General features: G+C 41.5%; 1 protein-coding gene across 3 annotated transcripts in view; it reads left to right on the plus strand.

The window, feature by feature from the left end:
* NUP160 (nucleoporin 160) overlaps positions 1-23,890 on the plus strand; it is a 71,993-nt gene that overhangs the window by 13,281 nt on the left and 34,822 nt on the right. For all 3 annotated transcript variants that reach the window (XM_050759130.1, XM_050759132.1, XM_050759131.1), the window contains 11 exons: positions 1,235-1,313; positions 1,860-1,974; positions 3,051-3,209; positions 14,561-14,638; positions 14,903-15,000; positions 17,245-17,329; positions 18,588-18,656; positions 20,644-20,727; positions 21,020-21,190; positions 22,949-23,048; positions 23,314-23,479. In XM_050759130.1, coding sequence (XP_050615087.1) covers positions 1,235-1,313; positions 1,860-1,974; positions 3,051-3,209; positions 14,561-14,638; positions 14,903-15,000; positions 17,245-17,329; positions 18,588-18,656; positions 20,644-20,727; positions 21,020-21,190; positions 22,949-23,048; positions 23,314-23,479 — 1,204 coding nt within the window. The remainder of the gene's footprint in view (positions 1-1,234; positions 1,314-1,859; positions 1,975-3,050; positions 3,210-14,560; positions 14,639-14,902; positions 15,001-17,244; positions 17,330-18,587; positions 18,657-20,643; positions 20,728-21,019; positions 21,191-22,948; positions 23,049-23,313; positions 23,480-23,890) is intronic.

Raw genomic sequence — 23,890 nt, forward strand, 5'->3', positions numbered from 1 at the left:
CAGCTAATTTTTGTATTTTTAGTAGAGACAGGGTTTCACCATGTTGGCCAGGCTGGTCTCGAACTCCTGACCTTGCGATCTGCCCACCTTGGCGTCCCAAAGTGTTGGGATTACCGGCGTGAGCTACCACACCTGGCCTCCTTCCTTTCTTTCGAGACAGTCTCACTATCACCCAGGCTGGAGTGCAATGGTGCCATCTTGGCTCACTGCAACCTCCACCTCGCAGGTTCAAGCGATTCTTGTGTCTCAGCCTCCTGAGTAGCTGGGATTACAGGTGCCCACCACCACGCCTGGCTAATTTTTGAATTTTTGTTAGAGACAGCATTTTGCCACATTGACTAGGTTGATCTCGAACCCCTGACCTCAAGTGATCCACCTGCCTCAGCCTCCCAAAGTGCTGGGATTACAGGCGTGAGCCACCGCACCTGGCCAACATGACCTAAGTTGGGTTTTAAATATATCATGTTATGCTGAATAAACCCAGAGTCCTTACACTGGCCTAGAGTGACCCACTGCTGTCTCTCTACCTTCATCTGTTCACTCTTCCCCTCCTCTTCACCAGCCACATACCTTCTTGCAATTCCTTGAATATGCCGGGACACCCCTACTTCAAGGCATTCGTTTGGTATAGCCAGCTACTAGCTTGGCTCATTCCCGCAGCTCCTTTAGGTCTTTACTCAATGTCACCTCGTTGAGGCCTTCCCTGACCACCCTTTTCAAAATTGCAGTGTCCCTGCCTGCCCTCCCTATGTCTTGGCATTCTCTGTACTCCTTTTGTGTCTTATTTTTCTGACTTACTGCCATTCTACTTAATTTAACTGTCTCTGCTTCTCCCCTTCCCCTAAAGGAATATGAGTTCCATGAGGACAGGAATTTTAAAATTTGTTTTGTTTACTGCTATGTCACCACCATCTAGGACTGTGCCTGGCACAGGAAAGGTACCTAGGGATTGTTTTGGAAAGAATGAAGTGATTCTGCTGGGTGGCAATATGGGTTACTGTCTGTAAAAGGCAAAAATTTCCACGGGAAGTATAAAAATGCTATTTTTATGGATCTAATAATGATTCAAAATATTTTAGGTGTGATATAGGTAGGAAAGTTACGTCCTAAAACTTTGTTAGTACAGAAATACAGAAGCCTGTTGCCTATTATAAAGACCTTGTTCGTGGTTACATCATTCTTGCCTTTGGGTTTCTCAAAGTGTGTTCAAGAGGTGCCTTGGATATCATTGCAGGTATGGTGTCAGTTGTGGAGCTGAAACAGAGTTCAGTAATGCAACGATTGCTTACAGGCTGGATGCCAACAGCCATCAGGTGAGTGGTGTCTGGTAGGTAAATCAAAGGACCCAAGAATTTAATCTTTTTGTACTGGTCGGCAGTTATTGTTTCCAGTCTTATTCCAAGGCAAACATTATACTGGAAAGGAGAACAGTCAGAATAAAATCAAATTCCATCTGAGGAAAGCCATACTCCCAAGTCCATTTCGTCTGCAATTGGATGCATTGACAGCATAAAGCAGCCTACTGTTTATATTCTCAGAATACCCAGTTCGGTGCTCTGCCCTGACTTACCCAAATCGAGTTTTGTGTAAAATTATCAGAAGTAGAAAGTTTTTGATGGTTCAAGGAAAACAATACAAAAGGAAACAGTCTTCCATTGTTATGTAGAGCCTTTTAAATTTTATTGTAGTAATTGGTGATAAACCAAATAGAAATGTAGTTGTCTTATACTAGCATATAAGCTCTTGGTCCTTCTGCTAACAGTGTACATTTATAATTCTATTATATTTCTTGAATTGCAAATTCTAATGATGAGATACTTTGCAGCAGTAAAACTCTAAAACTGGGTCTTATGTTTTAGGGGTGACCAGTCGCCTTCAGATCGTCCCCTCAGTCTTGCTGTTCATTGTGTGGAGCATGATGCCTTCATCTTTGCTCTGTGTCAGGATCATAAACTACGAATGTGGTCTTACAAGGTAAGTGCTACATTTATAGTTGCTGTAAGTTAAAATAGCATTGTGAATCATGAGAATTGAAATAAATTTTGCTGTTTCTCTTAAAGATGATCAGATCAATTAGTTTGGAAATTATTGGTCACTTCCAGATTCAGACAGTTTCATTTAGCTTTATTTTGCATATATTTTCCTCCTTATTGTCTTTTTATTTGGAAAAATTATCAATCTTACAGGAACACTGAAAGAGTAGTACAAAGTATACATTTCACTATTTTTTCTTTTTTTAAAATTTTTATTTTTTGAGACAGTCTCACTTTGTCACCCAGGCTGGAGTACAGTGGCATGAATGCAGCTCACTGCAGCCTCCGCCTCCCGGGCTCAAGCTATTCGCCACCTCAGCTGCTCAAATAACTAGGACTACAGGCTCATGCTACCACAGCTGGCTAATTTTTGTATTTTTTGTAGAGACCGGGTTTTGCCATGTTACCCAGGCTGGATGTTTCATTTAAGAGCAACAAATATGTTTTAAAAATGTAAGTTGGTAAAATGGTTTTCAAGATTCATCTAAAAAAATACAGCTTATATTTTATATGAGTCTGATCTTATATTTCAGACTGAAGAGATGTTTTACATGTTAGCCTCCCGCCCCCCACCCTCCCCTGAAACAGTCTTGCTCTGTCACTCAGGCTGGAATGCAATGGCGCAATCTCACCTCACTGCAACCTCCGCCTCCGAGGTTCAAGTGATTCTCCTGCCTCAGCTTCCCAAGTAGATGGGATAACAGGCATGCACCACTGCACCTGGCTAATTTTTGTATTTTTTAGTAGAGATGGGGTTTCACCATATTGGCCAGGCTGGTCTTGAACTCCTGACCTCAGGTTATCCACCCACCTAGGCCTCCCAAAGTGCCGGGATTACAGAAGTGAGCCACTGCGCCTGGCCCGTGTTAGCCCTTTTAAAACAAAAACCTGTAAGGTCTTTTAGCAGATAAACTAGATAGAGTGGTAGATATAATGAAAGGTCCATCCTTTCAAAAGGTACGTTCTTCTAGCCTGAATATCCCTTGAATATCACCTATTAACTGTTTTCCTGGACAGGAGCAAATGTGCCTGATGGTAGCTGACATGCTGGAATATGTCCCTGTGAAGAAAGACCTTCGGCTCACTGCTGGAACTGGACACAAATTACGGCTTGCTTATTCCCCTGCCATGGGACTCTACATAGGGATATACATGCATGCACCAAAACAAGGACAGGTATGAAACACATAAGACACATACCAAGTTATTCTGTGTGTACTGATGTGGAGAAATGGCTGTAGACTCAGTGAGTCTGTTCAAGCTCTTTTCACCGACCTAGATGTGTTTCTGAGGTGTTGGTTGGGTTTGTGCTACTGTGTGAATTAGAAGATCTTGAAGGAAGGGTCAGTATGAAAGGAAGTAGAGAGTTTAAAGTAATATGAAAGGAAAAGTTAACCAAAACTAAACAAGAAGAACAAATTAGGAAGTCTAGGTGAAAAACACAGAATTCCTGAAAGGATGTAGGTGTTAAGTCGTTATGGTTAAGTTAATTTTTCTAAATAAATTTGCTTAGCATCCAGACAGTAGCTGCTGTCTATAGATGAGATATGTAGGATGTGAGGTAATAGTGTAATCATTTAATAAACAGCCATTTGTTGAGTATTCTGTGTTTGGTGCTGCGCCAGGCCCTTTATGGCCATTAATAATAGCAAACACTGGGATTGTGCTTACTCTGGGCTCATATGCTATATGCGTTTTATCCATTTAATCCTAATAACAGCTCAGTGAGGTAGCCTCTGTCTCCATTACTATGCAGGGGCTCTGATTCCCCCACTGAGTCCCCATGCTAGGTCACTTCCCTTCCTGGATACCCTTCTCACTTCTGTTGGGCTCTCATAGCCCACTCCACACTGCTCCTCCAATGTGGATGTCCTCCTTACCCTGTTTGGGCCCTGAGACCACGAGACTGCCCCCATGCAGTGGACCTCCTCCTCCCCCAACCTGAGTTTCCACCCTGCACCAAGCTTTCTGTCCACGTGGAAGCCTTCTCAAACTGTTCCTGCTCCTCCCCCCGAAGTCAGGCAGTCCCAAATGTGGACACCCTTCTAGGCTCTTGCCTCATCACACCCGGCCATATCACCCCTGCACACATGCCCTTCCCACTCTATTAGTGTTCTCACTCCTGTGCTGGGACATGCCTGCACCGATGTTCCCTTCCGCCTGTTCAGAGTGAAGAACAACCCCCTTATGCCGAAGCCCAACCCCCTCAGGTCCCCGACCCTTACCTTCTGGCCAGCAAGGATATCTACCTTGCTCTAGGTACCTATTGGTTTTTGGACTGGATTGCTCAGGAACAGAATGGAAGGGAAGAGGAAGAGCTCATTCTTGCAATTTTTTCCTAATATTGTGGCCCAAAAGTATCATTCTATCAAGACATTTCTCTTGATTGCACATAATTGTTCTATTCTCTCTTCTGGAGGACAACCCTTGAACTGTTTGAACATACCTATCTATCTCCCCTAAGTATGCTCTTCTCTATGTAGGTTGTAGGTGGTAGGAGAATTGACCCTGCTCTAACTTCCTTAGTTCCTTCCGTTGTTACTCATGTAACATCCTGTTAATCAGTCTCCTCAACATGTTATTAGTTTGTCAAACTAAAATAGTGGTTCTCAAACTTTTGGTCTCGGGACCCTATTAAACTCTTACCGAGAACTGCAAAGAGCTTTTGTTTATGTGGGTTATATCTGTGGATATTTACCTTATTAGAAATTAAAACTGACTGGATGTGGGTTGGCACATTTTATTATGCAATACCTAAATTACTGTTTTGGGGGGTAATCCCCGAGACCACCTTACCTCCATGTCCAGTAATATTCATAGGGCTCAGTACGTAGTTGTGCTGACACCTAAGATGTATTACAGTGAAAAGGTACAAAGCAAAGTCAGTAAAGGGAAAAGGCACATGGAGTGAAGTCTGGGGCCAGACTCAATCGTCGAAGAGTCCTCTCCCAGTAGAGTCTCACAGGACGTGCTCAATTCTTCCAGCACTCAATTGTGATGACATGTGTAAAATGTTGTTTCCCAGGAAAGCTCGCTAGAGGCACAGTGCCCAAGATTGTTATTGGGGACTGGTCATATAGGGACCCTCTGCCTAGCATGTACCAAATTTCCAGTCTCCTGGAAGGAAAACAACAAATATTCTGCATAAACTGCATTGTTTGTGCAAACAGTCTAGGCACAGTAAACCATTCTTACCAGTTAGGGAACCATGGGAACACTGCCAACTTTGCAAGCAAGCCTTTCTTGTCCTTTCCTTTTTTTTTTTTTTTTTTTTTTTGAGACGGAGTCTTGCTCTGTCGCCTAGGCTGGAGTGCAGTGGTGCGATCTCAGCTCACTGCAACCTCCTCCTCCCGGGTTCAAGCAATTCTCCTGACTCAGCCTCCCAAGTAGCTGGGACTACAGGTTCCCACCACCGCACCCAGCTAATTTTTGCATTTTTAGTAGGCACGGGGTTTCACAATATTGGCCAGGCTGGTCTTGAACTCCTGACCTTGTGATCTGCCCGCCTCGGCCTCCCAGAGTACAAGTAAGCCTTTCTAAGGAGAGCAGCCTCAGGCCTGCTATGTTAACCCTTTCTGCACAATTATTATCGTTGATGATCTCTCAGAGGAGCCTTTTAAATATTGAGAAGCTCTGGAGTTCATGTTAGTGGATACAAAGTTTTCTGAAATTATAGTTTTCACTTTGAAACTTGAAATGTATCATTGGCAACAAATACCATCATTTGTTTTCCCTGAGATGACAGGTTCACTTTATTCATTTTTTTTTTCTTTTGTGATGGAGTTTTGCGCTCTTGTCACCCAGGCTGGAGTGCAGTGGTATGACCTCAACTCACTGCAACCTCTGCCTCCCGGGTTCAAGCGATTCTCCTGCGTCAACCTCCGAAGTAGCTGGGATTACAGGTACCTGCCACCATGCCTGGCTAATTTTTTGTATTTTTAATAGAGTTGGGGTTTAACCATGTTGGCCAGTCTGGTCTCGAACTCCTGACCTCAGGTGATTCACCTGCCTCGGCCTCCCAAAGTGGTGGGATTACAGGCATGAGCCACCATGCCCAGCCTATTCATTTATTTAAACAGCTTTCTTGAGATGTAATTCACTTACCCATTTAAAGTATACAATTCAATGAGTTTTAGTATATCCACAGATATGAGCAACCATTACCATAGTCAACTTTAGAACATTTCCATCACCTCAAAAGGAAACCCCATACCCTTAGCTATCATTCTTCCCTTCCCCAATCTCTTCCCAGCTCTGTACAACTGCTAATCTATTTTCTGTCTCTATAAAGTTACTTATTCTGGTCATATTATGTCAGTGGAATCATATAAGTGGTTTTCTGTGACTGGCTTCTTTCACTTAGCTTAATATTTTTAAGGTTCATCCATGTAGCATGTGTTGTCAGCACTTCATTCTATAACTGCCCAATACATAGAGCTGATTTATCAAGACAGTAATTGGAATAGAGAGAGTTTAATACATGTAGAGCCAGCTAAACAGGAGACCGGAGTTTTACTGTTACTCAGATCAGCCCCCCTGAACATTTAGAGGCTCGGGTTTTTCAAAGACAGTTTGGCAGGCAGGGCTAGGCTGTGAGTGCTGCTGACTGGTTGGAGTTGCAATTGTAGGAGTGTGGAAAACCATCCTGTGCACTGAGTCTGCTTCTGGGTTGGGGCCACAGAAGATTTGCTCATCTGGCTAGGGCCAGAAATGTAAAAAACCAAAAACATATTTTAAAAGGCCAGTAAGGTGTACAGTGCTACAATGTGTAAGGTGCTACAATGGTGATGTTATTTACGGAAGTAATTGGGGAAGTTGCAAATCTTATGACCTCCAGAATAATGACTGGTAATCATTTAACTATGAACTCGGGCCCCTCTCATCTTCCTAACCTGGTGACCTTTCATTCGTTTTACCGAGGTGGTTTGGTTTGGGGGAAGGGCTATTATTATTTAAACTGTAAACTAAATTTCTCTCGAAGTGAGCTTTGCCCACGCTCAGGAATGACCAGAGGCAGTTTGGAGATTAAAGACAAGATGGAATTTGTGGGCCAGCTCGGTGGCTCACGCCTGTAATCCTAACACTTTGGGAGGCCGAGGCAGGCAGATCATTAGGTCAGGAGATCGAGACCCTCCTGGCCAATATGGTGAAACCCCATCTCTACTAAAAATACAAAAATTAGCTGGGCGTGGTGGTGCGTGCTTGTAGTCCCAGCTACTCAGGAGGCTGAGGCAGGAGAATCGCTTGAACCTGGGAGGTGGAGGTTGCAGTGAGCTGAGATCGCATCACTGCATGCCAGCCTGGTGACAGAGCGAGATTCTGTCTCAAAAAATAAAAATAAAAAATAAAAAGATGGAATTTGTTAGATCAGATCTCTCTCTTATTTTTTATAGATATATATATATATATATATATATATTTTTTTTTTTTTTTTTTTTTTTGAGAGAGAGAGTCTTGCTTTGTTGCTCAGGCTAGAATGCAGTGGCGCGATCTTAGCTTGCTGCAACCTCTGCCTTCCATGGTCAAGCAGTTCACCTGCTGCAGCCTCCCAAGTAGCTGGGGTTACAGGTGCATGCCACCATGCCTGGCTAATTTTTTGTATTTTTTTAGTAGAGGTGGGGTTTTGCCATGTTGGCCAGGCTGGTCTCTCCTGATCTCAGGTAATCCGCCTGCCTCAGCCTCCCAAAGTGCTGGGATTGCAGGCGTGAGCCACTGCGCCTGGCCCAGATCTCTTTCATTGTCATCATTTTCTCACTTTTATGATTTTTGCAAATGTGGTTTCAATTCCTTTTATGGCTGAATAATTTTCAGTTGTATACCACCATTTATTTATTCATTTGTGTTGGAGTTCTTTCATTTGTGTTGGACATTTTTGTTGTTTCTGCGTTTCATCTATTATGATTACTGCTCCTATATACTTGCCAACACTTGTTATTATCTGACTTTTTAATTCTAGACATCCTAGTGGGTATGAAGTATTATCTCATTATGGTTTTTGTTTAAATTTCCTGATAACTAATGATGCCAAGCATCTTTTTAGTGCATATTGGTTATTTGTGTATCTTCCTTGGAGAAATGTTTATTCAGATCATTTGCGTTTTGTTGTTGTTGTTGTTGTTGTTGAGATGGAATGTTGCTGTGTCGACCAGGCTGGAGTGCAGTGGCGTGATCTTGGCTCACTGCAACCTCTGCCTCCCAGGTTCAAGCGATTCTCCCGCCTCAGCCCCTCAAGTAGCTGGGATTACAGGCTCACGCCATCATGCCCGGCTAATTTTTATATTTTTGTAGAGATGGGATTTCACCATGTTGGCCAGGCTGGTCTTGAACTCCTGACCTCAGGTGATCCGGCAGCCTCAACCTCCCAAGGTGCTGGGATTACAGGCATGAGCCACCACGCCTGGCTCCCCCCTTTTTTTTTTTTAACTTTTGTTTTAGGTTTGAGGGTACATGTGAAGCTTTGTTACATAGGCGAACTCATGTCATGGGGCTTTGTTGTACAGATTATCTCATCACCCAGGAATTAAGCCCGGCACCTAATAGCTGTCTTTTCTGCTCCTCTCCCTCCTCCCAACCTCCACCCTCTAGACCCTAATGTCTGTTGTTTCCTTCTTTGTGTTCATAAGTTCTCATCATTTAGCTCCCATTTATAAGTGAGAACATGTGGTATTTGGTTTTCTGTTCCTGCATTATTTTGCTGAAGATGATGACCTTCACCTCCATCCATGTTTCCACAAAAGACATGATCTCATTCTTTTTTGTGGCTGCATATATTCCATGATGTATATGTACCACGTTTTATCCAGTCCGTTGTTGATGGGCATTTAGGTTGATTCTATGTCTTTGCTATTGTGAATAGTGCTGTAATGAACATTCATTTGCATTTGTCTTTATGGTAGAATGATTTGTATTCCTTTGGGTTATATACCCAGTAATGGGATTGCTGAGTCTAATGGTAGTTCTGTTTTTAGTTCTTAGAGGAATCACCACACTGCTTTCCACAATGGTTGAAGTAATTTACAGTCCCACCAACATTGTATAAATGTTCCCTTTTCTCTGCAACCTTGCCAGCATCTGTTATTTTTTGACTTTTTAATAGGTATTCTGACTGCTGTGAGATGGTATCTCATTGTGGTTTTGATTTGCATTTCTCTAATGATCAGTGATAGTGAACTTTTTTTCATATGCTTGTTAGCGGCATGCAGCTTCTTTTGAAGTGTCTGTTCATGTCCTTTGCCCACTTTTTAATGAAGTTGTTTGCCTTTCATTTGTAAATTTAAGTTCCTTATAGAGGTTGGAAATCAGACCTTCATCAGATGCATGGTTTGCAAATATTTTCTCCCATTCTGTGGGTTGTCTGTTTACTCTGTTGAAAGTTTCTTTTGCTGTGCAGAATCTTTTAAGTTTAATTAGATCCCACTTGTCAAATTTTGCTTTTGTTGAGATTGCTTTTGGTGTCTTCGTCATGAAATCTTTGCCCGTTCGTGTGTTCAGGATGGGATTGCCTACAGTTGTCTTCCAGGGTTTTTATAGTTTTGGGTGTTACATTTAAGTCTTTAATCCATCTTGAGATGATTTTTGTATATCGTGTAAGGAAGGGATCCAGCTTCAGTCTTCTCATTTGCCCATTTTTTAATTGGTTTATTTGTCTTTTTTGTTATTGAATTGTAAGAATTCTGTAAACAGGCTGGCATGGTGGCTCCTGCCTGTAGTCCTAGCACTTTGGAAGGCCAAGGTGGGCAGATCACTTTAGGCCAGGAATTCAAGACCAGCCTGGCCGATATAGTGAAATCCCGTCTCTACTAAAATTACAAAACATTAGTCGGGCATGGTGGCCTGTGCCTGTAACCCCAGCTACTTGTGAGGCATGAAAATTGTTTGAAACCCAGAGGCCAAGGTTGCAGTGAGCTGGGATCGCGCCATCCGGCCTGGGCAATGGAGCAAGATCCTGTCTCAAAAACAAACAAAAAAAAATGGTATTATAAACTTAATCTTATGGAGTCACCATTGTATATGTGGTCCATATGCCAAAGCATCATTATATAGTCTGTAACTATATTATTCTGGATCTAAATCTCTAATCAGATTTATGATTTGCAAGTAGTATTTTCTACCATGTGAGCTGTCTTTTCACTTTCTTGATGGTGTCCCATGAAGCACACATTTTTAATTTTGATAAAGTCCATATTATCTGTTTTTTCTTTGGTTGCTTTTGTTCATAGTGCCATAACTTAAGAATCCTTTGCCAAATCTGAGGTCATAATGATTTACTCTTATGTTTTCTTCTCAGAGTTTTATACTTTTAGCTTTTATATCCTACAGTCCTTTAGGACTTTGATTCATTTTTTAGTTTTTTTTTAATAGTGTGAGGTAAGCATTCAACTTCATTCTTTTGCTTGTAAATATCCAGTTTTCTCAGCACCATTTGTTGAAAAGATAGTACTTAACACATTGAATAGTCTTGGCACCCTTCTCAAAATCATGTGACCTCAGACACATGGTTTTATTTCTAGACTCTTAATTCTGTTCCATTGATCTATATATCTGACCTTGTGCCGGTACCACACTGTCTTGATTACTCTTGCTTTGTAGGAAATTTTGACACCAGAAAGTATGAGCCCTCTTACTTTGTCCTTCTTTTTCAAGATTGTTTTGTCTATTCTGGGTCCCATTTAATTCCATATGAGTTTTAGAATCAGCTTGTCAGTTTCTACAAAGGAGTCAGCTGAGATTCTGATAAAAATTGTGTTGCCTCTATAGATGATATTATAAAATATTGCCATCTTAGCAATATTAAGTCTTCTGATCCATGAACATGGGATGCTTTAGTTTTCAGAATATAAGTTTTATGCTTTTGTTCAGTTTCGTCTTAAATATTTGATTATTTTTGATGCTATTGTAAATGAAATTTTCTTGATACTATTATAAATGAAATTATTTTCTTAATTTCATTTTCAGAGTGCTCACTGGAAGTTTATAGAAATACAGTTGATTTTTGTATATTCATAATTGTATCTTGCAAACTTGCTGAACTCATTTATTATTTCTGATAGATTTTATAGTGGATTCCTTAGGATTTTCTTTATACAAGATAATGTCATTTGCAACTAAACTTTTGATTACAATGGCTCACACCTGTAATCCCAGCATTTTGGGAGGCCGAGGTGGGCAGATTGTTTGAGCTCAGGAGTTCCAGACCAGCCTGGGCAACATGGCGAAACCCTGTCTCTACAAAATAGCAAAAATTAGCTGAGCGTAGTAACTCGTTCCTATAGTCCCAGCTACTTGAGGGGCTGAGATGGGAGGATCACTTGAGCCTGGAAGGTTGAGGCTGCAGTGTTCCTGATTGCCTCACTGCATTTCAACCTGGGCAACAGAGCAGAACCCTGTCTCACAAAAAAGTTAGTTTTATTACTTCCTTTCTAATCTAGATGCGTTTTCTTTCTTTTCTTTTCTTTTCCTTCTTTCTTGTGGGGTTTTAAAAAATTTTTTTGGATGGAGGTGGGTGGCAATTGTCTTGGCTAGATCCTCCAGTACAGTGTTGAATAGAAGTGGCAAGAACCTACGTCTTTTTTTGTTTTTTCTGAAACAGAGTTTCACTCTGTCACTCAGGCTGGAGCACAGTGGTGCACTCTCAGCTCATTGCAACCTCCTGGTTCAAACGATCCTCCCACCTCAGCCTTCTGAGTAGAGTTGCTGGTACTACGGGCGTGTGCCACCATGCTCAGCTAATTTGTGTATTGTTTTTTGGTAGAGACGAAGTTTCACCATGTTGGCCATGCTGTGCATCTTTACCTCATTCCTGATTTTTATTGCTAAGGGAGAAGTTATCAGTGTTTCATCATTAAGTATAATGTTAGCTGGTAATTTTTCTTTTTTTCATCGTGATGCAACAGTAATCTGTGAATTTTTTTTTGAGACAGTGTCTCACTGTCACCCAAGTTGGAGTGCAGTGGCGCAATCTCAGCTCACTGCAACCTCCACCTCTCAGGCTCAAGCAATCCTCCTACCTCAGCCTCCCAAGTAGCTGGGACCACAGGCATGTGCCACCATGCATGTTTAATTTTTTTGTATTTTTGATAGAGACAGGGTTTCTTTTTTTTTTTTTTTTTTTTTTTTTTGAGACGGAGTCTTGCTCTGTGCCCCAGGCTGGAGTGCAGTGGCGCGATCTCGGCTCACTGCAAGCTCCGCCCCCCCGGGTTCACGCCGTTCTCCTGCCTCAGCCTCCCGAGTAGCTGGGACTACAGGCGCCTGCCACCTCGCCCGGCTAATTTTCTTGTATTTTTAGTAGAGACGGGGTTTCACCGTGTTAGCCAGGATGGTCTCGATCTCCTGACCTCGTGATCCGCCCGTCTCGGCCTCCCAAAGTGCTAGGATTACAGGCTTGAGCCACCGCGCCCGGCCTAGAGACAGGGTTTCACCGTGTTGCCTGGTCTCAAACTCCTGAGCTCAAGGAATCCACCCACCTCAGCCTCCCAACGTGCTGGGATTACAGGTGTGAACCACAGTGCCCAGCCTGAATTTTTAATAAGTGCCCTTTATGTCATGTTGAGGAGCTTCCCCTTTACTCCTTGTTTCTTGAGTGTTTTTCTCTTGAAAGGGTGTTCAGTTTGGTCCCACTGCCTTGATTTATATTAAGACACCAGTAATTTTACCCGCCACTGGTTTTGCATCATTGATGCAAATATCAACAAAGTGAAAAGGCAAATGATGTAGTATTATGCAAAGGATTTGGGGCCGGGTGCAGTGGCTCACACCTGTAATCCCAGCACTTTGGGAGTCCAAGGAGGGCAGATCACCGGAGGTCAGGAGTTTTGAGACCAGCCTGGCCAACATGGTGAAACCCCGACTGTACTAAAAATACAAAAATTAGCCAAGCATGGTGGTGGGCATCATTAATCCCAGCTACTCGGGAGACTGATGCAGGAGAATTGCTTGAACCCAGGAGGCAGATGTTGCACTGAGTGGAGATTGTGCCATAGCACTCCAGCCTAAATGACAGTCTTAAAAAAAAAAAAAAAAAGGGCCGGGCGCAGTGGCTCACGCCTGTAATCCCAGCACTTTGGGAGGCCGAGGCGGGCGGATCATGAGGTCAGGAGATCGAGACCATCCTGGCTAACACGGTGAAACCCCGTCTCTACTAAAAAATACAAAACATTAGCCGGGCGCCGTGGCGGGCACCTGTAGTCTCAGCTGCTCGGGAAGCTGAGGCAGGAGAATGGCATGAACCCGGGAGGCGGAGCTTGCAGTGAGCCGAGATCGTGCCACTGCACTCCAGCCTGGGCGACAGAGCCAGACTCCGTTTCAAAAAAAAAAAAAAGGAAAGGGTTTTTACCTCACTGACCCCCTGAAATGGTCTCAGGGACCTTTAGGAATCTGTGGACCACATTTTGAGAACCACTGCTCTAAAGGTCAGATCTGGAATGAATGTAGTAGTTCAGGAGTGTGTCAAATTGAGCAGAGCTATTACTTCCTTTGTTTTGAGTATTATGATTCTTCATTGAAGCCTAAAATCAGAATAACTTTTTTGACAGCTATGTAACACTGTTAGCCTATTCAGATTATAGTGAACTGGTAGTATTTTATTTCTTTTTTCTTCACAAGAACTCATCTTCAGCTGGGCCTGATGGTGCACATGTATAGTTCCAGCTACTCAGGGGGCTGATGCAGGAAGATCATTTGAGTTCAGGAATTTAAGACCAGCCTGGACTGTTGGGTTTTTGTTTGTTTGTTTGTTTGTCTGTTTAATGCTGTTTGAGACCTGCTAAATTGATTTCATGTCCCATGAATGGATTGAGATTTGTAGGTTGTAAAACACAGGTTCAGGCTAGAATGGATATAAGCACTACATATTTTTTTTCATAATTCATACACTATTTTTCTCAAAGGGAATTTTGCTACTTTTTTTTCTTTAATACTTCTTTGTGAACAGCTGCATATAAGTAAAGGGTCATCATCACTCTTAACAATTTACAGTAAATTTTCTTTATAAAAACAGTTACTTTAGGCTGGGCTTAGTGGCTCATGCCTGTAATCCTAGCACTTTAGGAGGCCAGGGTGGGCAGATCACCTGAGGTCTGGAGTTCGAGACCAACCTGGCCAACATGATAAAACCCTGTCTTCTACTAAAAATACAAAAATTAGGCTGCATGGCTCACACCTGTAATCTCAACACTTTGGGAGGCCGAGGCGGGTGGATCACTTGAGGTCAGGAGTTTGAGACCAGCCTGGCCAACATGGTGAAACCCCGTCTCTACTAACAATATAAAAATTAGCCGTTCATGGTGGTGTGCACCTGTAATGCCAGCTATTCGGGAGGCTGAGGCAGGAGAATAGCTTGAACCTGGGAGGCGGAGGTTGCAGTGAGCCAAGATCATGCCATTGTACTCCAGCCTGTGGTACAGAGCAAGACTCCATTTTAAAAAAAAAAAAATTTTTTTTTAAAGGTTTCTGAATGCTAATAGCTCTTGCTTCGAAAAGTAACATGTTGATTATTTCAGGTAATAAATGATTATCTTGTGTTTTAACAGTTCTGCGTTTTCCAGTTGGTGAGCACTGAGAGTAACCGTTATAGTCTAGATCACATTTCTTCACTGTTCACTTCTCAGGTAGGTTGATTCATCCTTTGCATATCACATAAGTACAAGAAAAAGAAGTATTGGCTAACTCTGTTATGGTGTAATGGGATTGTAGTCTTAAAATGGAATAATTTCATGATGTATAAAACAAAATTTCATTTAGACTTTACCAAATTCATGTGGTACCATGTTTGGTTTTCATGCATTTACCTCTCCTGCAGATGAAAAAGTAAGTCACCATGAACTACTACTTTCTTTCTTATTTTATCCCTTTTTTCCCACATTTCCTCCTAGGAGACACTGATTGACTTTGCCTTAACTTCCACGGATATCTGGGCCCTGTGGCATGATGCTGAGAACCAAACAGTTGTGAAATACATCAACTTTGAACAGTATGGGTCACTTAATTCTGTCGTCCTACCTCACCCCAAGCAATTTCATGCTAAGAAGACAAGAGAGGCCGGGAACGGTGTCTCATGCCTGTAATCCTAACACTTTGAGAGGCCGAGGCAGGCAAATCAGTTAAGCTCAGGAGTTCAAGACCAGGCTGGGCAACATGGTGAAGCCCCGTCTCTACTAAAAACACAAAAAATTAGTTGGGCGTGGTGGCAGGTGCCTGTAATCCCAGCTACTCGGGAGGCGAGGCTGTGGCATGAGAATTGCTTGAACCCAGGAGGCAGAGATTGCAGTGAGCCAACATCGCTCTACTGTACTGCAGCCTGGGCGACAGAGTAAGACTGTCTCAAAAAAAAAAAGATGAGAGCTTTTTATGTAGAATGAAGTCAAGGGTTTTCATTTGAATAATTCAGCCCTGGGTTTTCCTCTTGTTACTGTCTTCCTGAAATACCTCTTGTGCATTTTGTGTTGTTTTTTACATTTTTGTTTTAGGACAAAATGAGATTTTTTGGGGTTGGACTAAGATAAAATGCCATATTTCTTGGGAGAGATAGCACATACATATACAAAATACCTCTAATCTGGGAGTTTTCTTTGTTTCTAAGCAAAGACTATTCCTGATTCCTGCAGCTACATTAGGACACTATAGCCTTTGTGTTTTCAATTTTCTCATCATGAGATGAGAAATAGATTGGACAAGTGCAGTGCTTTTCACTGCACTTTAAAACAGGGCCGGGCACAGCAGCTCATACCTGTAATCCAAGCACTTTGTCAGGCTAAGGTGGGAGGATTGCCTGAGACCACGGTTCAAGACCTGTCCGGGCAACATAGCAAGACCATGTCTCTATAAAAAATAGCGGCTGGGTGCGGTGGATCATCCCTGTAATCCCAGCACTTTGGAAGGCCGAAGTGGGCAGATCACGAGGTTGGAAGTTTGAGACCAGCCTGGCCAACATGATGAAACCCCGTCTCTACTAAAAATACAAAAATTAGCGGGGCATGGTGGCATGTGCCTATAATCCCAGCTATTCAGGAGGCTGAGGGAGGAGAATCTCTTGAACCCAGGAGACGGAGGTTGCAGAGAGCCAAGGTCGTGCCATTCACTCCAGCCTGGGCAACAAAGCAAGACTCCATCTCAAAAATAAATAAATAAATAAAAATAAATAAACTAGCCAGGTGTGGTGGCACGTTGCACCTTAGACTGAGGCAGGAGGATTGCTTGAGCCTCAGAGTTCAGGCTTCAGTGAGCTATGAATGTGTACTTTTTTTTTATGTGTATGAAATTATAACACAATTTAATGTTGATTATATCTAATATTAGATATATTTGGTATCTAATATTTTTTAATGTACATGATATTAGTTTGCAAACTTTAGGTAGTTAAAAATACATTTCACAAAACAATTTTTGGCTGGTCCCATGATAATGGATTGTCAGAACTTTACGTTAGTGTCACTAAAGTTGGTATACAGGCCTCCACTGCTAAATTTGACTGGCAAAAAATAAAAAACAAACCCTTTGAAGCAAGCACTTGTCTAACCCCTGAAACACCTGTAGAGGATCCCTTGGGACAGAGCTTGAGGACCACTGAACTAATTGAACCCTCTGGGTCCCTGATAACCCTAGAGCCTAAGGTAGAATTCTGGGAATGATTGCCCCCCGCCAGGTTGACCTCAAGCCATACCTCAGAAGATAAAAAAGTACTCCTTATAGATGGCGTTTGAGCAAAGTAGTCAGAAAGCACAGGCTGCAGAGTTGGAGCAGGGTTGGAATCCTAGTTGTGCAACTTATCAACTGTGATAAACCCTCAGCCTCACTCTATACATCTGTGAAATGGGAGTACTATATCCTTGAAAGAATTGTAAGGCATACATGAATAATGTCTAAAACTGGATCTAGCGTAATATCTAGCAAATAGTAAATGCAGAATAAAAGTTAACTAGTCTTTGTATTTGATGTCTTAGTGTTAAAATGACATTAAAGATTATAGGCTTGGCATCTGAAACAATGAGTCAATTTTAGGAAGGTACTTATTAAAACTTGGTAAGAAAACTTGTATAAAAACTAGGCTCTGCTAAAAATGTTTCTTTCTTATTTAAAAAAAAAAGTTTTTAATAGAATCAAGCAGTCGTTGCAGGGGTTCCGTGATGGGTTCCTCCCTGCCCAGATACTGCCAACAGCATGCCTTTCATTTTTAGTGATCATTTCTATATAAACTGGTGGACTTTTTTGTCTCTAGTAATGTTGCGGGTCAGTGGAATCCAGTTTTTATGCAGCCTCTGCCAGAGGAAGAGATTGTCATCAGAGATGATCAAGACCCCAGAGTAAGTAAATGCTCAAATGTTATATAAGGGAATGATTTACCTTGATCTGTTTGTTTGTTGTTTGTTTGTTTTGAGACAGAATCTCACTCTGTGGCCCAGGCTGGAGTACAGTGGCATGATCTCGGCTCACTGCAACCTCCACCTCCCGGGTTCAAGCAATTGTGCCTCAGCCTCCCGAGTAGCTGGGACTACAGTCACGCACCACCACACGCAGCTAATTTTTGTACTTTTGTAGAGACGGGGTTTCACCATGTTGGCCAGGCTGGTCTCGAACTCCTGACCTCAGGTGATCCGCCCACCTCAGCCTCCCAAAGTGCTGGGATTACAGGCGTGAGCCACTGTGCCCGGCCAAATCTCCACATGTTTAAGGGACACCCTCAGGATAAATAAAAAAGTTTCCAGTTGATGCCTTAGTGTTAAAATGATGTTAAAGATTATGGGCTTGGGATCTGAAACAATGACTATTTGCAGGAGTAAAAACCATACTTTAAAAATCTTAAATTGAATTTTCATTTACTACATTTTTAATCCCAAGAATTTGTTGGTGGTAGTTATTTATTGTTCCAGTTAACTACTGGCACTTGGCTTTATATGCTGATTACTAAAATTCTTGTTTTTCTCCTTCATTTCGGTCATTTTATCATCTATCAAAAGCTCAGTAGAAGGAAGGAAACTTGAATGACTGTTAGTGAGAATTACTACTTGGGGGCAAATCTAGTTTAGGAGAGTTGGTCAAAATCATTAGGCAGTATGAGATTTTTCCATGTTCTCTCTACTTCATTTCCCTACTTGTGAGAGTTTATTGCTGTTTGTTTTGTTTGCATATAATACCTATTATTACTGGTTCCATTTCTTTTACATGTGAGTCATAAAATGAATACTATAGATGGTGTAGAAACCAGCTTCATTTACTTGTTCTCTTACCAATGTATATCACCAATAAACTAGATTTGCTTCTTCTATTGAAGATTGGCATTTGACAAAGCTTGTTTTCTGCTGAAACCCAATGAAGCTCTCTGTGAGGAACACACCATTTTAAGTATAGTACCTCTAGTTGACTCAAAGACATTGCAGTCTTCACTTTCAGGGTGAAAACATGGAGCTGCATTACTGTTATTGCCCACATATAGAAGGGCAAAATGGCAATGTTCATATAGTAGAAACTCAAACTTTGGTGTTATGCGTGAATTTGGTGTTATGTGGTGACTTCCACATTTTGTTTAGGACGATAGTAACTTTTGTTTTAATGTTCTAACAGGAGATGTATCTGCAAAGTCTTTTTACACCAGGACAATTCACAAATGAAGCTTTATGTAAGGCTTTACAGGTCAGTAAAAACATATTTACTGTTTATTTAAGACTATTTCTTATTTTATTATGTATTATATAATTAATAATTACTACTAAGTTTTTGCATGTTAAACACTGAGTGTACTTCTGTATTTCTACATATGTGTGTTTGTAAATACTTTTATAATTTTTTTAATGTTCTTTCCATTAAATATAATATTCCTGGTGGAGAGGTCAGTGGGGGACCACTTTCCCAATAATCCCAGCATGACACATGCTGGAGTTAAAAAGAGAAACCTCTACCTACAGTATTGTAAAAAGATACCATACTACACTGCATACTTAAAGTGCTTTTTTGTTTAGTTTTGGTTATACTGTTCTAACCTTTTTATTAGGACAGTGAAGGTCTGACTTGGTTCAAATTCAAGAAACTCTTGGCCGGGCGTGGTGGCTCACGCCTGTAATCCCAGCACTTTGGGAGGCCGAGGCAGGTGGATCACGAGGTCAAGAGATCAAGACCATCCTGGCTAACATGGTGAAACCCCATCTCTACTAAAAATACAAAAATTAGCCGGGCGTGGTGGCGCGTGCCTGTAGTCCCAGCTACTCAGGAGGCTGAAGCAGGAGAATCTCTTGAACCCAGGAGGCAGAGGTTGCAGTGAGCCGAGATTGCACCACTACACTCCAGCCTGGTGGCAGAGTGAGACTCCGTCTCAAAAAAAAAAAGATAAAGGCTTTTAGCTTCAAATTCATAGTATAAGAGAAGCCCAGTGCTTTACAAAAAGATTCTTTGGCCAACAGTGGTGACTCACACCTATAATCCCAAAACGTTGGGAGACTGAAGCAGGAAGATCACTTGAGCCCAGGAGTTTGAGAGCAGCCTGGGCAACAGAGGGAGACCCCATCTCTGAAAAAAAAAAGAAAAATAGCCAGGTGGTATGCACCAGTGGTCCCAGCTACTCAGGAGCCCTAGGTTGGAGGACAGCTTTAGCCCAGGAAGTAGAGGGTACGGTGAGCCTTGATCATGCCACTGCATTCCAGCCTGGGAAACAGAGTGAGACCCTGTCTTTAAGAAAAAAAAAACAGAAAGGGTTTTTTAAGGTTACGCAGGCTTCTGGCCAGATGCAGTGGCTCATACCTGTAATCTCAGCACTTTGGAAGGCCAAGGGGGTGATTTGCTTGAGCTCAGGAGTTCAAGACCAGCCTGGGTAACATGGCAAGATTCCCATCTCTTTTAAAACAACAAAAAAGTTATATAGACTTTTTTTTTTTTCTTTGAGGCAGAGTCTTGCTCTATTGCCCAGGCTGGAGTATAGTGGCACGATCTTGGTTCACTGCAACCTCCACCTCCTGGGTTCAAGTGATTTTCCTGCCTCAGCCTCTCGAGTAGCTGGGACTACAGACACATGCCACCACACCCCACTAATTTTTGTAGTTTTTAGTAGATACAAGGTTTCGTCATATTGGCCAGGCTTGTCTCAAACTCCTGACCTCAGATGATCCACCCGCCTTGGCCTCCCAAAGGGCTGGGATGACAGGCATGAGCCACTGCACCCAGCCTGCATAGGCTTCTTTAAATTACTACTTAGCTTCATGGATGGATTTAAAATACAATAACTCATACAATTGAAAGTTATATTAGAATCTTCTAGTCTGACCTCCCACATAAAACAGAAATGCCTTCTGAGGCTTTTGTGATAGTTAATTCAGCCTTTAATTGTCTCTACCTCCACTGACCACTGTCTCACTACCTCTTGTGGGAGTTATTATTCCCAAAGTGTATCATTGAAAAGGAAGCCTCTCTTCTATAAATCAACCCTTCAGGTATTTTAAGAATCTTTCCAGGTCATCTTTCTCCAGACTAAATACGCCCAGTTTCTTAACTTTCTCTCAGGTGATGTGTGTTCCACGTATGCCAGATCTCTATTATATAGTTTTACATTGCCTCCATGTCTTCTAAACTGAAATATCTTTCATTCAGTTTTGGCTATTATATAGAAGTCTAAAATGTCTTTTAATGTTAGATTTTCTGCCGAGGAACTGAGAGGAATTTGGATCTTTCCTGGAGTGAACTGAAGAAGGAAGTTACTTTAGCTGTTGAAAATGAGGTGAGGTTTGGGTAGAGAAAGAGTAAGAATTCCTTCCATCTTGATATAGAGCAGATTGGCACTGAGGAATTATTGGAATTCTTCACTTGACCTTGTTCGTTGGAAGTACAAATGTTTTAAACCTTTTAACTAGAGAATCAGACATGCATTTGCGTATTCTATGGCCTTTTATACGTAAGGAATATTCATTTGGCTGTAGCTTAGTATAATGATATTGGACAATTACACTTTTTGTGGACAAAGATCCTAAATGGCATCAAAAGTTTAATTTCTTTCATTTCTTCTTTGCCAGCTTCAAGGAAGTGTAACAGAGTATGAATTCTCCCAGGAGGAGTTTCGAAATTTACAACAAGAATTCTGGTGCAAGTTCTATGCCTGTTGTCTTCAGTATCAAGAAGCCCTCTCTCATCCTCTTGCCCTACATTTGAATCCACACACAAACATGGTGTGCCTGCTGAAAAAAGTAAGCGAACTGAAGCATGGAGAAGACCTTCTTGAGACAGTTCAGTGGCTGTTATAATAAAATGCCTTCAGAAAACAAAAAGTTCAGTGGGTCTTGCCCAGTGTTAGTCTGCCGAATGTTGCGGTTAGCCTTTACGACTTTGCCTTTGTATTTTTTCCCCTAAAATTGTGATTCATTCATTTAAATAGTTTTCTGTGTTATTATCTGTACTTTTTTTGTATTTTATTGTATTTATTTTCTTTTTTTTTTTTGAGTTGGAGTCTGCTGTGTCACCCAGGCTGGAGTGCAGTGGCATGATCTCAGCTCACTGCAACCTCTGCATCCGGGGTTCAAGCACTTCTCCTGTCTCAGCCTCCTGAGTAGCTGGGACTACAGGTGCACGCCATCACGCCCAACTAATTTTTGTATTTTTAGTAGAGACGAGGTTTCACCATATTGGTCAGGCTGGTCTTGAACTCCTGACCTTAGGTGATTCACCTGCCTCGGCCTCCCAAAGTGTTGGGATTACAGGTGTGAGCCACCACACCTGGCCTGTTTACTTTTTGTATTGAAGTAATTTCCAACTTAAGGTAGGAGTTGCAAGAGTAACACAAAGAATTCCTGTATGCACTTCACCTGGATTCATCATTTGTTAACTTCCATTTGCTTTTCTTCTTTCTCTAAACATAGTTTTTCCTGAACTGCTGAAAAGTTAGTTGTAGATATCACGCTCCTTTATCCTTAAATATCCTTAAATATTTCAGCATGTATCTAAGAACACGGATATTAAATAACCACAGCCCAATTTAAAAATCAGATTATTTGATATTGACATAATATTATACAGTTTATATTCAAATTTTGCCAAATATAATATATATATAGTTTATATTCAGATTTTGCCAATTGTGCCCATAATTTTTTTTCCTGATCCAGAATCCAATTTTTTTTTTGTTTTTGAGAGGAGTCTTCTCTGTCTCCCAGACTAGAGTCCAGTGGTGCAATCTCTGCTTACTGCAACCTCCGCCTCCTGAGTTCAGGCGATTCTCCTGCCTAGCCTCCAGAGTATCTGGGATTACAGGCATGCGCCACCACGCCTGGCTAATTTTGTATTTTTAGTGGAGATGGAGTTTCGCCATGTTGGCCAGGCTGGTCTCAAACTCCTGGCCTCAGGTGATCTGCCCGTCTTGGCCTCCAAAAGCCCAGGATCCAATTTAATATATATATTTAGTTACTGTGTCTCTTTTACTTACCCTCAAACTGTTATCTGCGTTTGTCTTTCATGAGAATGACATTATTTGAAGACTATGCTTGTTTTTTGTTTTTTGGGGTTTTTTTGTTTTTGTTTTTTTTGAGGCAGGATCTCGCTGTGTCACCCAGGCTGGAGTACAGTGGTGCTCTTAAGGCTCACTGCAGCCTCAACCTCCCAGGCTCAAGTGATCCTCCCACCTCAGCTTCCCTAGTAGCTAGAACTAAAGCTACCTGCCACCACACTTGGCTAATTTTTTTTTTTTTTTTTTAAGAGATGGGGTTTCATCATGATATCCAGGCTGGTCTTGAACTCCTGGGGTCAAGTGATCCTCCTACCTCAGCCTCCCAAACTGCTGGGATCACAGGTGTGAGCCACTGTGCCCTGCCAAGACTACACCTATTGTTTTATAGAGTGTATTGCAACTTGGGTTTGTCTCGTGTTTCCTCGTGATAAGATGCACATCTCAATTATTTTATACCTTTAAACTTTTACTGAAAAAAATGTAACTGGAAAATTTGTTTTCCCAGGGGTACCTGTCTTTCCTTATTCCCTCCTCCTTAGTGGATCATTTATATCTCCTGCCTTATGAGAACCTTTTGACAGAAGATGAGACAACCATATCTGATGGTAATAGTAATTGTTATGTCCATATTTAATCCCCTTCCTACATAAACCCTATGCTTCGTTTCACATGGATACAAAAAATATTGATTGCCACACCTGTCTTGGTCACTTTACCACACCACAAATATTTTAATGAACACTTAAGGACCAAAGCATCTCTGAGACCTCAGATAGATATCTTGTCATTTAATTATTAACATTTTAATGTAGTAGCAATCAATAGATAGTCATTGGCTTAAGACATAAATTAACTTTCTCTTATTTGTAGATGTGGATATCGCTCGGGATGTCATATGTCTTATAAAATGCCTCCGGCTGATTGGAGAGTCAGTAACTATGGATATGTCAGTTATTATGGAAATGAGTTGTTATAACCTACAGTCTCCGGAAAAGGCTGCAGAGCAGATTCTGGAAGATTTGATCACTATTGATGTGTAAGGAGAATTAGGGTAAAGTGCATTTCCTAATGGAAATTCAGCATTTTTAGCTGCGAAGTTGGGATTTTAATGTATGTTCCAGAGTGTACAAAGTAGTAGCTTAAAGTCAAACTGATGTGCCATGATTCTAAATACATATTTCTACTTTAACAGAAAATTTAACACATGACTTGAAGTCTGGAAATAGACTTGTAAAATATGCTTTAACAATTAACTGAGCTAAAAATTCTAAAAAACAAAAATATTCTTCTCACATTTGTTTTGTGTGTTGTTCGTGAAAAACTGAGAGGAAATTTGCTATGTATAGGGACTGTATCTTGTATGCCAGAGTGATTATCTTCATTCCTTTATCTGGTTCTCTTGTTTCATAATGTATTTAGCTTATAGGACATATAGAACTTGTCTTAC

Source organism: Macaca thibetana, chromosome 14 (assembly GCF_024542745.1).
Source record: "Macaca thibetana thibetana isolate TM-01 chromosome 14, ASM2454274v1, whole genome shotgun sequence".
Lineage (NCBI taxonomy): Eukaryota > Metazoa > Chordata > Mammalia > Primates > Cercopithecidae > Macaca > Macaca thibetana.